Below are 18,252 nucleotides of genomic sequence, written 5' to 3'. Positions count from 1 at the left end.
TCTATTATTTTTTCAGCAAGGGCGATTGAATTAGGTGTAAAACTCAAAGGAGAGCGGTAACTTTAGTTTAAAAAAAAACATTAAACTATGGTGTTAAAATTCTAATAGAATTAAATTAAGGAGGTCAGCCTCATTGAATTTCGTCTAATTTAATCTGAAAAACGAAAATTCAGACCAGTTTTTATCGACTCAGAGAACTTTTTCGACTTTTTGAGAATCCGAAGCATGACAAATAGGTATAATTTCAGATAATAAGGTGGCTGATTTGAAATTGTATTGAGTAATTGAGTTCCTATGTTGAAAAGCTTCGTGAGAAAGATGTCAATGCGGGTGAATTTCGTGCCGGCTTTGGGTGACAATTTGATGTACCTGATTTATGATGAAACTGCGAAGGAGGTTGCAGCTGTTGATCCAGTGGAGCCGGAGAAACTGGCTAAAGCCATAGAGCCAGGTTCAGTGTTGAGCATTGATTACCATTCGTATCGTGTAGTGTGCTGTGTGCAAGAGGCGAGTAAAAGTTAAGAAATTCATAGCATAGAAGGGAATTGTTTGTCCCCGATATTCAATAATACCGAGTTTCCAAGAAAAGCTGTGAAAACGGCTAATTGGAATTGTCGCGTGTCTTGAAGTTCGAAATTATTGGTCAATATTTAATTTCAAATAGGAAAAATCTTGTGCATATAAGATATTCAGATCAATTTGAAGAGTTTGCGAGAAGCTAGATTTAGATATTTCAAAGATTAGGAATTACTAATTCTTAACATTACTGCGATTGCTGAAATGAAAATGTATCATCAAACTTATTATGTAAAATCCATTTTTCAAAATGCTCATCACTGGCCAGGTTATAAATTGGTCAGTGCCCTCACTACTCACCATCACATGGACCATTCTGGGGGAAATGAGAAGTTAGCTAGCATGTATCCGGGGATTCCGCTCTACGGGGGAGATGACAGGATTCCGGCATTGAGTCACAAAGTGAAGCACGACGACGTTATTAAAATCGGTAGGCAATGTTGGGGAAACATTTACTGAGGTCGACGTTGCAGATATTACACAAGATAGCATAGTGTCTTTACGATATCCTCTTTTTTCCAAACTAAGTCGCAAATAAAAGTGCTCATAAAAAGTGGCACTTACGGAGTTTTATATTTGGTTTACTTTTTTTTTTTGCATAGCGTTATGTTTTTGTATCTAGTTTATGGGTGACTAGTTCCCGTTTGATATAAAGAACAGATATTATGAACTTATATGGGATTTGATTTTTTATTGTTATTTTTCGAGACGCTTGTGAAAATATTTGCTCTTTTCGCAAAAAATTCAATTTTTCTCGAGCACTACTTAATCTGTTTTCAAAAACGTAGAACGGCTATTCGCCTGTCTGCCTGTATACTTCTATTGTCTCTTTTTACTTAACTCGACGTTCGTTCTACAGCCTTTGAAGCTTTCAGTGAGGGGGGGGGGGGGGGGGGGAGGTTTGACCTTGACCCCTTTTTTGCATATTTTAAAGCCAAAATAGTTCAATCGATACAACAGGCGCTAGAAAGTCTCTCTTCATAGCCGCTCCGCCCTAATTCTAATTATTGTTGAAAATCAACGTTAGACTTAGCAAAAGTCCATTTGAAAAAAAAAACAATTTGTTCGTTTGTGGAAGTTTTTGGTTTTCTTGAACCCGTCCCTGCCAAATCTCAGATTAAGATTTTTGTAGGAAAGAAAAGGCGAATGGAATTTTCTCTGCAGAAGCAGCTACGCCGCAATTGTTTGTAGGAAGTTAGTTTTGGACCTAGAAAAAGTAACTTTTAAATTTTGACCTTTTTTGGAGGCTTTTGTCAGAAACTACCCTGCCAAATCTGCTAGAAATTTTGTTTTGATTGCCGCTTCGTCCTAGTTGTTGCAGAAGCGCAATATTGGATGTAGTAAATGTCCATTTTTGAAATTTTGACTGTTTTCCGGAAACTTTATGAATTATCTTGAAACTACACTGCCAAATCGAAGAAAAGTTCAATCGAAAGACCATGCGCTAGGAATTTTCTTTTGATTGCGGCTACGTCCTATACGTCCTTATTGTTGTAGAAAAGCAATGTTGGAATTAGCGAAAGTCCTTTTTGATTTTTTTTCGTTTTTGGAAATTTACTTTTCGCATCAGTATATTTTTTGAAATATTATCAAACAGGTATCTCCAGCTTTAGCTTCGCTTAAATTGTTTCACTTATGTGAAGCGATAATGGCGCAGATGCTGGGACGCGGGAAGTTGAAACTCGAGGTCGATGGTTCAATACTTTCCTTTCTTTCCTTTTCCTTGTGACCCTTTTAGGGTGCAGCTTAGCCTCTGTGAGTAGATTCATGTGTCCATTGAAAATCATAGGCATGATCCAAGTGATGTTTACAAGCTCTTCCACATATAGTGAGCCTAAGCGAGTTCATTTTGCCCAGCTGTGTGACCCCTTGATCTAAAGTTAAATTCTTTTTTTTGTTGGCATTGCCTAATAACTGTAACCCAAAAAAAAATCAATCAGTGATTTTCTCAGAATTAAATAAATGCTAAATTCAGATAGCAATTTAGTAACCTTGTAGGTTTATCTGACTAATTTGACAATTTTGAGTAAAATTTGTTTATTTCTTTTTTCAGGTAACTTGTCCGTCAGATGTCTCTTCACACCCTGTCACACTACAGGACATATCTGCTACTTTGTACATTCTAACTCGGCCGGAAGTGCTCCTCTACCACCCGCAGTATTCACCGGGGACACTCTGTTCATAGGGGGATGTGGGAGATTCTTTGAAGGAACAGCGGAACAGATGCATCACGCACTAAATGTGGTGCTTGCAGGTCTACCTGATGAGACGCTGGTATGTTTAATATTTTAGGGAAAACATAAAAGTGAAATGAACAACCGGAAAAGGGAAAGTCTCCAATTACATTTTTATAAGCATATTCATGTAACGAAAATTCTAGATCCGTACCTGCTTGTTTGGCGTATGTACGCTTGCGATTGGATTGCGGTATAGATAATTCAAGCTTTTTATGGGCCACGATATACACGTTTGTCCACGATACTACTAATAAGGCCACGATATTTACATAGCTTTTTTAAGGCCACGATATACACATTTGGTGGCCTTATAGATGATTTGGAATTTTACCCCTCGTTTTAGCCTGATAAATTTTGGTAGTTCTCCAATTTTCACCGTGGTTGTGCTACAGGAGTAAAGTACTTCACAAAAATCAGTGGTATAGATAGAACTCTTTTAACAATCGAGATTTCAACGGGAAATAGTTATTCAGATCGGGTTATTTTGAAGTTATAAACTTGCTAAGAGCCTTAAAGTATGGCTATTGGTGGATTTTTTTATAGAATTATATCAATAAGTTTTGTTTCTTCTTAGGTTTTTTGTGGACATGAGTACTCCATTCAGAACTTATCGTTTGGCCATAAAGTGGAACCCAAAAATGAACATACAGCCAAGAAACTGCAATGGGCCAAGGTATGATTCAAAGTAGTGTCTGTTCAAATTTATCTCATGAACCATGATACCACTTGCCTAAGAAAGTTTTTCGTTTTCATATCACAAGTAATAACTGTTGCAGGATTAAAAATGGGGAAGAACTTTATGTTCGGATGCATTTTAGTTTTTTCACGCAAAAACAGGTGCCACAAATAAGAATAGGTTGAGTTATATAACATATTAAAGCCTTTTTAGTCGTGATTCGAACAACCTTCAAAAAATTTCAAAAAGATGGTCCAGTGTTGAGAAAAACTGATTTGAAATGTTTGAGATTTAGTCTTATTTCGAGCGAGTTATGCAATCAAGTAACGTTTCTTTCATGCAAATTTAGGGAAAATCGGTCAATTGAGCTTAAAAAATGGATTTTATGAATAAAAACTAGCTGTGGAAGATTCATTTAGATGTTTTATTTCCCCGTAGTTCATTGACACTTTCCGCTTTCTGTTGACTATGTCGGTGATTTGGAAAGGGATGATAACTAAGTCATTTAATATTAACTTCGTTCGTCTTGAATTTGATTGTAGCAAATGAGAGAACAAGGCAAGTACACAGTTCCGTCTACAATTGCGGAGGAGAAGTTGACAAATCCATTCATGCGAGTGATGCAACCCGACCTGAGGAGTCTGACTAAAACTAATGATGACATCAATTGTATGCAATTGGTTCGTGAAATGAAAGACAAGTTCAAGATGTGATCAGTTAATAATTCACATTGTATAGATGAAACCGTAAACAGTTTGTATTGAACTCAGAATGAATATTACATCGAACAAGACTTTAGTTTTAATTAAAAGTTTTTTCTGCATGCCTTACTAATTATATAAGAAACAAAAACTTTTAACGCTGTTTTGCCAAATTACCCAAAAGTGCTGCAAAAACATCAGCTGAATTTTGTTTTGACGACTTTTTAGTGGCGCGAGAAGGAACGATGGTGCATTTTTTTTGTCAGGTACCTTGAAAAACGCGCGTTGGCCAATAATTGCGGTATCACATTAAAGTGTTTCAGTCGCGATTCAGATTTAAACAAAAGTCAAGATGTCAAAACAAACTAGTTCAGTTTATTCGGTATTCAGAGACAAATTTAGCGAAGAGTGGAAAGAATGGAGTTCTTCATTTACAGAACTATTTTTTTTAAATTTCTATTTTACACAAAATTTGAGGGATCATGAATTTTATTTGAAAGCATAAAATAATCTGCAGAACGATCATCTCAGTAAAAAAAAGGTTTCAAAAAATTCTAGTATATTTCAAAAAAAACAAAGTCTGCAGACCGTTGGAAAGTGAAACCAAAATAAATCAAGAACTTTGAAAATTTTTCCAGACAGTTGGAAAGTGAGACCAAAAAAAATCAAGAACTTTGAAAATTTTTCCAGACAGTTGGAAAGTGGGACCGAAACAAAATCAAGACTTTGAAAGTTTTTCAAGTTTCGAAGAAAAAAATATCATCTTATTGATTTTTGACTTCGTATGATTTTTTGATACTTCTTGATGTGCTAAAGTTTGACAAAACACATTTAAACAAAAATGAATCAATAGATAAATTTTACTTTTTGCAGAGAACTTTTTTTGATTATTTACGCATGCCTGCCAAAAAGCGTAGTGTTATAATGCCAATCGATTTTTTTCTAACTTAACTCGCATGAAGGAGTGCGTATTTTACTTTCACTCTTTTGCTGCTTAGCATTGGCAATTTAATAGCATGTTTTTTATTACTGGCTAGCGTATTCCCAAAAGCACAAGGAGGACGTTAGACTGATCTACAAGTCGGAGGTTTGATTACGGCAGATGACAAATTTTTGAATTTTTCAACGTTTTTTATTGCTTTCTCTTTCCTTTTTTACCCTTCCGATAAACAAGGGTATTGTAATCGGGTAGTAGTCTTTTTTCCCCTAATTAACCTTGTTCGCAGGGCTCATCTCCTGTATACTGGACTCATTCCTATACTTCCTTTGTTTTTAACACATCTGCTCGAGACAGCGAAGGCTTGTGGTTTCAATCCGGCCGGGATTTTTTTTTTCCATCCTTAGTTTTTGTGTTTTTCGGACTGTCGTCCTTCGGTTTCTGTTCGTCGGCTTAGTTTCCCTTGCCCATTCTTTTCAAAGATTCAGCTTTCTTCTAAGTTGCTTAAATACCCATGCTTGACGACAAAGCTCGGGAGTTTGAATCCAGTCAAGGCTTATTTTTTGCAAATCGAAAATTTTGGCTAATTTAGATGTTTGTCTGTCTGCTTAGTTTTGCTAAGCTTAGTTATTACAGAATGGACTTGTTCACACAAGCAAATCTTGTGTTATAAAATGAACTATCTATCCTTTTTTTCCAACCTAAGTTGCAAATATTGTTGCGACGCAAATATTGTTGCGACTAAATTTGTTCATTTTGAAGGTGATCATTTTGATCAATAACCAGATATTAAGTACAGCCAATGCTAAGGATATTAACACAGACTATTAAATAACAAATAGCAATTTAGCGTCGAGGTACCATGGATATGTAGCGTAGAGGTAGGGAAGGAAAACCACAACAAATTAAGAGGGTTCGAACCTGTGCCGGGTCGGATGTTTTTAATGAACTTTTCGTATACTAGATAAAATGCGTCCGCTCTATAAATTGAGGCAAGTTTGTTCGTAAATTTCTTTTTTTTCAAATTGACTGGTAATACTAAAGCGTCATAATTGGCTTGCGTCACTTAGCTATTATGTAGACTCATAATTGGCGTGCGTCACTTAAGAAATGTTTTAGACTCAAAGTTTTTATCGTTCAGTTTTTCCCAGTAGCGTTATCGGTCATATTTTTGCTGGTGTATGCGGAGTGCAACTTCGCTTATGTTGAAAAGTCGGTTATTTCTAGCATTCCGGAAGCTCCTTGTAAAATTTGTGATGGTGCTGGTAATTTTTTTCCAGAATTTTTGGACTTTTTTGCGAATTTTATGTCAAAAAAGATTTATTTTTTCAATTTTTGATGTACTTTTTATTTGATTTCTTGCATGTGTTCGCAAAATAGAGCTTTGCTTCTGTGTAAAATTAATTCAGTTGGTCTGGAGGTAAACGAATGCGTTTGGGACGGCCAATGTCCTGGTTTCGAATCTTGCAACACTATTATTTTTTGCTTATGTTTTGTCGGCTTAGTTGCCATGTCGTAGAATCGTTTTTTGAAAGTTTTTTTTTACATTATAGTTGTTTGGTGTTCTCTTTCACTACTGCTGTTTCTAGTTTTACTAACCTTGACTTCGTCTATTTTCTTAAATCTCAAAGTGTTATCCCATATGTTAGTCGATGAAAACACAGAAAGCAAATATTTTGGAGCTTATTACAAACACATAAAATTTTCAGGTTCGAGATAGATGAGTTATAATCTTCGCTAATTCTAACCAATTTGTTGCATCGTTTATTAAACAACTCTTGCCTACTTGTTTTGCTTGGGAACAAGCCTTTGAAGTATTCTTTGGATTAGACAGAATATAATTTTTTTTACAGCTAACTGATCTAAGGATTCAGCTAACTGAAAGAACCATTCTTTTGATTTTTCGGAAAATTTAATAAAACTTGTAGAGTAGTTCAGCTACATGAAATTACCAACTTAAATCTGAAAAAATTTTACACCACGGGCTTCGAAGCTTTGAGCACAATATAGTAAATTTTTATCGAATTGGAGAGTTTTATATAACAACACTTCCCAGGATGTAATCAAGAAAATTGTCACTATATCACTGCTGTAGAGCGGACAGGTCAATTTATAAGTTAGTGGAATTGACCCGCGATATTAAAGGTCATCTGCGTAAAGAATTCGGGATCTTCAACATAAATTAGGAAAAAACAAAGGCTGCTAAATTCAAGTACACTGAATGTCGGATAACTTTTTGGGAACCCATTATTTGCGATTAGATCAATTACAAAAGTTCTGAGAGTTTGGTTTAGAAAAAAACCAATTGATATGAGTTCAGATAAGAACCTGTCATGCTGTTTTGAATGGAAAGCTTTCTAGATTTTATCTTATTACACATAGTGGAAGCACTGCCAAAATTTTAACTGCGGTTTTTACCACGCTCGCACCCATTATGCGGCCGTGCCACGTGAATATCCCAATCTTTTTTTCAAGTGGACAAATCTGAACGATCGAACGAAAATCTGAACGATCGGAACTTTGCCTGTTGATTTACTGCATTTTTTAAATCTAATCAAATTAAAAGAGCAGTCTTGAAAATGTCGTCTATTTTAGATAATCTATTTTGAAATAAAGGTTATGGTCTTCAGTTTCAAAAACATAATTTTCAGACACTTTGAGTTGTTTATTGACTTAATTCATCATCTGATCTGGCCCTTCTACGATGAGCAACAACCCTCTTCTTACCAGCGAACCCACCACAGTATCTGCATACCCGAATCCCCCTATGTGTTTCATATCGCAATACACTGACGAAGCAGTGGCGGCAGATGAGGCTCCCAAGCCCCCTCCAGTACCTCCGTGGCCACAGTTTTCCATATATGGTCAAGAGTACTCGGTGTCCACCGAAGAGCCGATTGTGAGCTCACTCGAATCTCAAGGCATTCCACGGTAAATATGCACTTTGTTGGACTAGTCGAGCAATGAGTGAAACGATTATTGACTTCTCGCTTCTGGAATGAAATGATTAATTTACAGATTCTTGAGCTTATGCGATCTGCGTCCCAGTTTTTCTCAGTATTTTTTAAAAAGATATATAAAAAAGGTATTTAATCTACGCCTCGAGTAAAAAAGTAATGGGTTTTTGTTTATTTTCAGACTGCATCCTTTAGAGTTCGATCACAAGGAGCAGTTGAAAAAGATGAACCACTCAGTGCTGCTCAACTTTTTGGATCTGATTGACATCCTTGTTAGGAATCCAGCGAGTGACCAGGAAAGGGAGCAGAAACTGGACAGTCTCAACAGTCTGTTGGTTCACATGATGCACCTTGTGAACGAGTTCAGGCCCCACCAGGCCAGGGAAACAGTACGCGTCATGCTCAAGGTATTATTTCACTCCTTAATATCACATCAGCAGTTATTCAAAGAATCCTCATAATAAAGAATCTTCGGGTACGCTGGAGCCATGTAGTAATTTTAAAAGGTTACGGTGGCTGGCACCCCACGTCGAAGCCCATTCATGTGTTTTTTTTTTAAAAATTAAAACCGGCGTTATGAATTCGGTAAGAAAATTCTTTGTTAGGCTAGGCTTGAAGTGAATTGCAGCTTTTGAGTTTTTACAAACTTAGAGGGGTTTATTAAATTTGAGGGATAGGTTAAATTGTTTTTTAAAAAGCTGCATAAGTCGTCAAGATTCAACGCCCTAGAGGGTCTCGCGGCATTTATTACTGTTTGATTTGCGATAGGAAGGAAACCTAGCTAATTTTCGAGACTTAGGTTACTTGGTTTGGGAAATCAATATGGTGATTTCTTACGGCATACGCGCTCCTTTGAAAGAGCGAGACACTTTCCAAAACTTCTGGATACCGTGCTGTTACTGACCGTATGGAAGAAATCATGCCAACAGGTTTATCCTTAGCTGTTAGTTTTTGCATTTCGATGTTTGAAAGGCTTTGTATTGGCTTTAAACGGTCAGTAAGCCGACGTTGTATCTCCACTGGATGTATCTCCAATTAAGCTCCCAGAAAGAGCTGGTAAAAATTGAAGCGTTAGCTCCCAAGGTAAATGGTGACGAGCGGGAGCTAAAGTTATTACACGCAATTGGTTCTTAGCGGTTATTACAGGATGCGGCAAGGGCAACGTTCCAATGCTTTCTGCTCGCTGAAAGTTGGCTTTTCGGCTTTCTGAAAAATAATAAAAATTTTTGATAGAAAAAGAAGTTTCATCGCTGAAGTATTTTCAGCCATAGGCGGCTGAATTTTCCGCATGATTACGGGCACCTCTGTGAAAGCTCGTATGTGAACGAGTGTAGTTTTCTATGTCGTGACTAGGATTCAAAAAAGAGTATATAATTCAGCATCGAGGAATATATCTGTCAGTTTTTTCAGTATCCAGAAAGCTTATGAATGCTTTTCCATTCAGTCTACGCAACCGTTAGAGAAGTGGACGATTAATAGTATGCGTTGAAATATAAAAATATTAATTACCAGTCGCCAGGCATCGGCGAATAACTAGCCTCTCTCTGTATCTTTCTCTATTTGATTGAAAATTCGCTGGAATGGAGACAAAATCTGATTCTTTATATTGTTTCGATTCCTTAGTAGAGTGTAGAATTGTATAACCATATTAGGATAACCGGTTCCTGCGCAAGTATCACAATGTTCAGACCATATTCATAAAAAAAAAGAAGAAAAAAGATTTTTTTATTTTCTCCATATTAGTGTCGGTTTTAGTGGGTCGTAGGATTCGAGAACTATACAATCGCGTAGAAAATTAGTGAATTAGGCATGGTCGACAATATTTATCTTCAAAAATGAATATTCAGCAAAAAGATGGAAAAAAAATAGCCAAATAAACGCTGAATGAAACATCCAAAACTAGTTAAAATGAAGTTTTTTTTTCATCCTAATAGTCTTTAAAAAAGTAAATTTTCATAACACGAGCGTACTCGCTCGAAACTGGAATAAATATCCAAAACTTTCTACCCGTTTTTCTCGACACTGGGACAATTTTTGAAAAAATCCTAATGTTCGAGTTTCGACTGAAAGGACTTTAATATGATATATCACTCGACCCATTCCGTAGATGATTTGTGGTACCTGATTTTGAGGGGAAAACAAAAGAAAATTAAAGGACATAGAATACAAAGTTCCTCCCCATTTTCAATGGTCGGAACAATAAGAAGTCAAAACATTAGATAAAGAAATTTGAAAATATTTGATCTTTCTTACTGATCTTTTTTTTTCTGTCTTCAGGTACAATTAAAACAACGTTCTGAAATTTGCGACCGTCTTCAACAATTTTACGACAAGCTGCAAGATCAGTTCAAACATTACCTTGAAGTGGTTCCTGAAAAGCTTAAAGCTCACATTCCTTTTGAAGATCTGAAAAAACTGGATGATCTCCAAAGTTCAAAACCCGAACCAGAGATGGTCAAAGAAAACGAAATTTTGAAACGGCCTCGAACTTTGGATTATCCAAATGGTGAAACAAAGCAGGAATCGCGGCTAAATAACAACCATGATGTTAATGTTGCTCTCAGTTTGGATTCTGCTGATAGTTGATTTTGTATATTTAATGTTTTCTTGTATACTTAATGTTTTCTGTAGAAAAAAAAGCGGATTCTATTTTTTTGTGAAGATGCATTGTAGATAGGAAATGGTCAAATATCTAAGACCCTGCAAGGAAAGTAATATTTGCAATTTTGTAAAATCGCAATGGTTGCTCTCAGTTTATAGCTAAATTAGAATATCTATTATCACTTCTTTAGCTCGGGTAGTTTTTCAGGAAAGATAACTAAATACTATTCACACTGGAAATTGATTTTGCCCGAGTTGACGTTTGATTTCTTTTTGAGTTCAATTCAAATTAAATTGCTGAAAGATTGATGGGATTTACCTTCAGTTTTCAAAATGGATTTCAATTTTTTTTATTTAACAGTAGAATAAAAAATTATCTTTTAATCAAGTTTTTTCTAATCGGTTAATTTTGTGAAAGTATCAAAAATTAATATTTGAAATTCAAAGGGTTTCAATTCGATATATTTTTTTCTGTGAATTTCGAAATTTGAGAATGTTGAAAAAAGGCAATGTTTATATTTTAATGTTTATACAGTTTTCTTTGACCAACCCTCTGTTGGATGTGTTTTATTGCCAGCCTACAATTGAGCTGTTAATCAGTGTCTTTGAGCAAACTCAAGCTTTCACTTGCTGGTGTTGAGTATCGTGGGTTTCCAGTTTTTTAGAAAACGTATTTGCTGACTTCTATGAGTTTTTCATTTCTTATATGAGTATTTGCTGTATGTCGTTTTTAGATGAAATTAGCATATGTATAAAATTGCTCTGCAGTACAGAAGTTAGTTGTAAAAATAGCGCACGACTTTGAGTTTCATAATTTCATCACTTAATGAAGAATGCTCAGCGGAATATAAAAGTTTTGTCAAATTTTCTCGAACCGACGCTTGTGTTGTAAGGTAAGTTGAATTACGCCCATACAGCACCCAATACTTCCTGGGTTTTTTCTTATAAAAACATGTCTAATGATGTTTATTACGCGTAAGGGGCGAAGTGATTGAATTTTTGGTTCGTTTTTTTTGCTAGCATTTTTGCCTGTTTGGTAAAGCTTCTGTGTAAAAAATTACAAATTCATATAGTTTTTGTTCCGACAATTTAAAAAAGTGGGAGGAACTTTGTATACGGGTGTTTTAGTTTTTTTCTTTTTTTTTTGGTTTTCCACGCAAAATTTTTGTACCACAAACAATCAATGGAGAGAAAGAAGTGATATATCGTTTTGAAGCCCTTTGATTTGTTATTTGAACGACATAAAAATTTTCAGAAAACTTTTCCAGTGTCCAGAAAAACCGGTTTGAAATTTTTGATTTTTCGTCTTAGTCCGAGTGAGTGGGCAGGCCTACAATTGTTTATTTAATAGCTTAAAAGCTTATAATTACCTAATTCAAGCCGTAAACACCTAGTAACGTCAAAAACAAAAACGTCAAAAAATGGAAAAAAAAAAACAAATTTTTTTTGATGTTTTCTTTCTTGTCATTTTTCTACAAAAATAGTTTTTTTCAATTGGTTTATTTTACTTTAATTGCCGATTATGATCTGGCTCAAGTTTTTTTTGTTCCGATAATTTAATCACACCACGCAGAAAAAAAAACGATTTTAGTTTGAAAATCTTTTTTTTTGTTGTGTTTTTTAGGACTATGGTCGGAACATTTTTTGCTACTTGCACAGTAACCTTCTTTTTTCGTTTGAATTTGAAAAAGCTTTACAAATATTTTACTATGATCAACAAAAGTCAGTTTTCATTCATTGAGCGCTTTAAGACGCTGAAAATCACGTTAGTAGTAAAAATTGGGGGGTCTATCGCTCACTTCTGGCTCCTGCTATCGCTCAATTTAAAACTGCTAGGTCTACACATATCAGCATTCGGTTGATTGGCATGGCTTTTGTCACTTTTTTCTTAAATGTATGATTCAGGAAGGTACTGTGAGTGAATTACTTAATTATTTGTTTAAGAGCTGTTACCTGTGTAATTGTCGGACAATTAAGTAGATAAGAGAAAAGTGTTACAATAATTTATTTCAATATTAATACTTAGAAGCCAAAAATGAGCGATAGACCCCCAATTTTTACTACTCAAGTAGATTTTCAACTACAGTTTTATTGTCAAGAAGGGGTAAAATTTGTTCTTCTTTAAAGAAGTACCAGGCTGTAATTTTCATGCGTTTGCGATTGACATCTAATTGGCAACAAATTAATTTTATCATCCTTAAATTTCGCAGATCATACCAATTGTAAATCAAAACAGATATCATCAATGCCGTCGTGAACATGACCTTGTATTTTACCATAATCATTACCTGATTTTACTAAAAAAAGGTTTTGAGGATTGCGAATGTTTCATTTCTTCGCGGCTCAAAGTTGGAAAGTTATTTATTTAAAAAAAAAATTCCATTTGTTAGTATTTTTTAACAGTAACGTATGTTAAAAAAGGAAAGGCCCGTAGCTCATATTCTCGCAGATTATAATTAATAGGCTTTTCAAGATTTTTAATAAGCCTTATTTTGTAATAGCTCGTCGTAGAAATGAAGAGAATTTATCTGCTCATCGCACAATTTGATTCTGAATAGCAAAAATGACAGAATGCCTACAGGAAAGTGCAAATTTCTAGTAAAATCACTCGAACGGCTCCACAGCCGAATCACCTAGGCCGTTGCAGAAGAGGAAAACAACCTAAAATTTGTAAAATTCAAAGCAAACTTTTTTCTAAAGCAGCTTGAGGAATCGACGACTGACCTCAGCGATCATCCAACAGAATACTCACAGCCAGGTGATCTCATGTCAATATTCGGTGGAATTGAAGACAATTTAGATGACCATTTCAGTGAGTACAGAAGACTACTCAAACGAAACAGCATCCCGACAGACTTAATTCTGCAGCAATCAACATCAGTAGGTCCACAACATCAACATCAATCTTATTGACTTCAGCGCTAATTCATCAACGGTCATGTCAACTCAACAGCAACAGCCCTCGTTTTCAGAAGCAAACACGCGTTTATCAATTGAGAACAATCAAAATTTGCTCAACATTCAAGAGCAACATCCGACAGATATTCCGCAATCAACTAGTTTTGCTGCCTACCGTTTCAACCAACCAATTTCACGACACAGACACACATCAACACCGGAGCTTACACTGCGCCAGTTGCACCTTCAACAATTACACAGACATCAGGACTACCGAAGATCAAAATTGAGAAGTACGACGGTGATCAATTCAAATGGAACATGTGGTACGGCTTACTCTTCGGATTCTCAACTAACAGCGCTATTTTTGCAAGTGCTCTTCAGGAAAGCGTACTACGGTTTAGAAGACCAGACATAATTGTCAACCAGTACATCTACAGACTGCAACAACTCTGCATCCCTTCGGCACATCATAGCAATCGTTTGTGGAGTTTTCATCTTTTATTTCCAATCTTGCGGAAACGTTTCAGACACTTGGATTCACGAACTACCTGAACTCCACCATTTACTTGCAGTTTGCAGCCAACAAACTTCAATCACCGCTCTGAGCGACTACAGTGGACCCAATACATCATCAACAACAGCATTCAGCAGCCTAGCCTTGTAAATTTCAGTCATTGGCTCAGACAATGAGCCTTAGCTTGTGACTACTTTCCCCAGGGTAACTTCTTTTCCTCATCTTGCCAGCCCTTTTTCATCTAACCAAAAAAAACAGTGAATGCCAGATCAACAACCATCGCGATAACCAGTCCTCAACATACACCGACAACTTCTCGAAAAACACAAAAAGAACTGAAAGAATAGGAACTTTTTGTCCTTTTCGTGAATTGGATCATGACCCCTCACTTTGCCCTTATTACGAAGATTTGACAATTGGCGATAAGCGAAAGCTTATATATGCAGAAAACGTTTGTCTTGGAAAGCATACGGTAAAAGATTGCATCTGGAAGCGAACATGCATCATTTGCACCAGACAGCTCTCGAAAGTTCTCACCGCAAAAACAAGCTTCAGAAAGACCACAAAATTCAGTCAACCGACAGCAGAAACGCTTCACAAATTCATTACTGCTCTAGATACCTGATACCGTCCGCAGCAAGAACAAGTAGATCAAAACATATGCCTTTCTTGACAACGGAAGCGAGGACAGTTATTTACTACAAACGACATCCGACTCTTTTCAGCTAGACGAAAGCCTCGAAACAGAAAAATTCTTCGATGGATCTTTCATTCGGAACAGATAAAAGCAAGATCAGTTGAATTGACCATCCAATCGTTTAGAAACCTCAGCGAACAATTTTTAGTCAAAGGTACTTACGTGCTCGACAAGCTAAATCTGGATGATGTTCAGCCAGGGGTTTGCAATAAATAATTGACGGAACAATTATTGTCAATATTATTGATGGAATAATTGATTGCTGCCAAACTTTATATTGCAATTATTGATTGTTTAAAAACAATACATAGTCGACAATACAATTATTGTAAACGAGTCGATGTAATCACTCTCTCTTCTGATTGGATGACGATGAAATTGAATTACGATGCATTTTAACGTGTTATATTTCAGATAAGCGTTGCCATAGCTACTCGTCACTGGCGTGAAACTCATTTGGTCATTTCTACATTACAGAATGCCGCGAAAGTTAACAAACAAGCAAATCACAGAATTCTTTTTCGCCTGCACCGGGGAAAATGCTCACACCTGTCGCTGTGGGAAAGTCCGGAAGCAGAATACACGATTTGGATACAACAATTTGATGAACCATATCAACGAACAGCACCCCAATTACCAAACAGAGATGGAAAATCGTCACCACACCACAAGATTATCAACTTTTGCGGTCAGCAGGAAAGCAGAAAACGTTTTCTCCTGGGTCAAATGGGTGACAATCAAAGGTCTACCATTTTCTTTCGTAGAAGACGAGTCCACTCGACAGTTTTCCGAATTGAAGCCCATTTCTAAACAGAGTCTACTATCTTACATGGAGAAAAACACGGTTTCTGTGGAAGAATCTATCAAAGCCGAGCTGCCTTCGAAATTTGGCATTGTTATTGACGGTTGGTGAATGCTGTGATGAAAAAACTTGCAACTTTGAAGAAATCTGGGAAACTTCGCAAAAAGACAGATTTGAGACCAAAAATCAGAAACGATACAAGGTGGTCATCAACATATTCAATGTTGAAACGATATTTTGAGTTGCAGAATTTTCTTGACCTGGCCGACAGAGATACTGCCGATCTGCTTCCTGGTCCATCAGAAAACTTCAAACTTCGTGAGTGCCTGGAACACCTTCAAAAATTCGAGTCAGTTTCGAAAAAACTCCAGAAAACAACTTGTACCAAAAAAGAATCGCGCATTCTTTTTGACGCTCTTCTGTCACAGTTCCCAGAGCTGAGTCAACCCTTGGGGACCCAGGGGGTTATTGAATGTCCTACTTTTGAAAGAGCTGTTTATAAGTTCCAGATGAACGAGACATGACATCTTTGGAAAAAGAAGTTTTACAGAGTGCATTTTTGGATGTCGAAATTACAACAGTTGAGTCATCTACGTCTTCCCAGGACTATGCTGAAGAAATCCTTGCAAAAAAACTACGATCCTCTGACGATTCTGTGATTCAATGTTTGGATTGGCTTCCTGTCACTTCAAATATTGCCGAGAGACTTTTCAGTCAGACTAAGCGCGTGTTTTCACAATACAGGAAGAGACTTTTGCCGAGACACCTCGAAATGCAGCTTTTCTTGATGATAAACGAGAGTTTTTGGACTGTTGAGACTGTTTCGAAGATTTGTCAAAGAAAAATACAATAATTGTTAGATTTATAGCAATAGTTAGCAAAATTTTCAATAATTGCAATAATTGATTGTTAATTTACGTCTTACAGCAATTATTTATTGACTCTGAGCAAGGGTATTGCAATACAATATTACAAACCCCTGTGTTCAGCCCAACTAACTCCACAGTATCTTCAGCAGTAACCATCATCTAAAAGACGTAATTTTTCCAGATTCTGACAACAACTAAGTTTCTATTTTCCTTGGAACCGACAACGTTGACTTCGTTACATTTTAAGCAACAGTTAAATAACCATAAACGCACCACGCGCAATTTACACACATCCAACAGCCGAGATATTTTGGGAATTCAGTTTTCCGAGCCTACTCCTCTCACATCAACAAAGACGCAGAACTCTCCGAAAAATACGCCTTGGAAACCCTTCAGCAGACCATCAACTACCCAGAAGGACGGTACCAAGTAGTACTCTTGTGGAAACCGAACGCCTGTCTTCCCAACAACCACTTTGCTCTGCTAAACGACTACTTTACGGCCGCTCAACATATCATGAATATGAAAACCCACCTTCTCAACGACCCCGACAAGCTTGCAGTGTACCAGGACACAATCACAAACGATTTGACGAAAAAATTCATTCGCAAATTTTCAAGTGAAAAATTCCTTGAACAGGATGGATACTACCAGAACATAGGGTGACCAACCCAAATAAACCTGAAAAACTCCACAGAATTTCAAACGTGTAATCAAAGTGCAAAGGAGATTGCCTCAATGACATGAATTTTAACTTGACCGCCTTTCTCGCCGCCTTCGCGTTAACTTGACCGAGTTATTTGCCGTTTTCGAGAACGGAGTTTTTCCATCAATGCAGGCATTGAGAGCCTGAATTTGCAAGTGTCCCTCCGACCCGAATACTGGAAATTTATCAGATTAATTCTGGGGAATCATTCAGCAAAATTTTTACGAGTATGCTCGTTTTGTTTTTGGCACTAGCTGTTCGCCGACTTGGCGAACTTTGCTCTTCAATTTTCTGGTGGCAACAACAAAAACGAATATCCCCCATCAAGAAACTCATCGCCAGTACTATTTACATGGACGAATTATACGAGTCAACCAAGAATGTAGATTAAGCAATACATTTTTTTTGCTGTCTACGAAAGGTCCTCCCAGCAGGATATTTCAACCTGAATAACTGAATTACTACAATGAAGCGTATTTTGAGAATCCGATGGAACGTTTTCTGCTGGCAAAGCTTTTCAGTCGAAGAAAATTCATGTACTGAAAAATAAGAAGCAAACCCAGCGCAACCTTCTGCATACTTTCTCGTTTATCGACCCTGTTAGCATCGCTGCCCCAGTCGAGATTCGTCAACGAATTCTACAGAAAAACACATGGAGAAAAAGACTATGAAGGGACGATCAATTTACCGAAGAAGAGCTCCCCGAACTCTTATTTTCTCCAAGAAGCCGACAACCTCCAACCGCTCCACGTGCCTCGCCATTATCTCGCAGAACCGATTTTAAAAAATTCCCTGCAAATCTCCGATGCTTTGTACGCAGCTTTTGCTTCTGTAGCGTACCATTTCTACACTACGGATTTCGATGCAAAGCCCTCTCTTTTTCGCTTCAAACAAGGGCCGACTAGCCCTATTGAATCACCATCACGAAATCAGAACTCCAAGCAGATGGTTGGTGCCCGTCTTGTTAGTTTCGGTAAGGCAAGAAAGACGCTTCTCTCTAACCCACGCTTATCTTTGGAGCGATAGCAGCACTATTTTTCAATGGATTCGTATATCAGACAAAAGACAAATCTTTGCT

At 36.8% G+C, this 18,252-nt stretch overlaps 3 protein-coding genes across 3 annotated transcripts in view; all 3 read left to right on the top strand.

Annotated features, from left to right (window-relative positions):
* The window catches only part of LOC134844878 (uncharacterized), a 527,221-nt gene that overhangs the window by 5,173 nt on the left and 503,796 nt on the right, over positions 1-18,252 (top strand). The window lies entirely within an intron of this gene.
* LOC134844515 (hydroxyacylglutathione hydrolase, mitochondrial-like) lies at positions 253-4,272 on the top strand. The gene is made up of 5 exons (XM_063861226.1): positions 253-451; positions 845-1,006; positions 2,630-2,850; positions 3,388-3,486; positions 4,032-4,272. Exons 1-5 carry the CDS (start codon positions 295-297, stop codon positions 4,200-4,202), a joined length of 810 nt encoding a protein of 269 aa, XP_063717296.1. The 5' UTR covers positions 253-294; the 3' UTR covers positions 4,203-4,272.
* Positions 7,756-10,751, top strand: LOC134844516 (mediator of RNA polymerase II transcription subunit 7-A-like). Its single transcript, XM_063861227.1, has 3 exons — positions 7,756-8,058; positions 8,266-8,491; positions 10,362-10,751. Exons 1-3 carry the CDS (start codon positions 7,832-7,834, stop codon positions 10,668-10,670), a joined length of 762 nt encoding a protein of 253 aa, XP_063717297.1. The 5' UTR covers positions 7,756-7,831; the 3' UTR covers positions 10,671-10,751.

Source organism: Symsagittifera roscoffensis, chromosome 4, assembly GCF_963678635.1.
Source record: "Symsagittifera roscoffensis chromosome 4, txSymRosc1.1, whole genome shotgun sequence".
Taxonomy (NCBI): Eukaryota; Metazoa; Xenacoelomorpha; order Acoela; family Convolutidae; genus Symsagittifera; species Symsagittifera roscoffensis.
The sequence above is the reverse complement of the archived record's forward strand: the minus strand, read 5'-3'. Positions and strand labels throughout refer to the sequence as shown.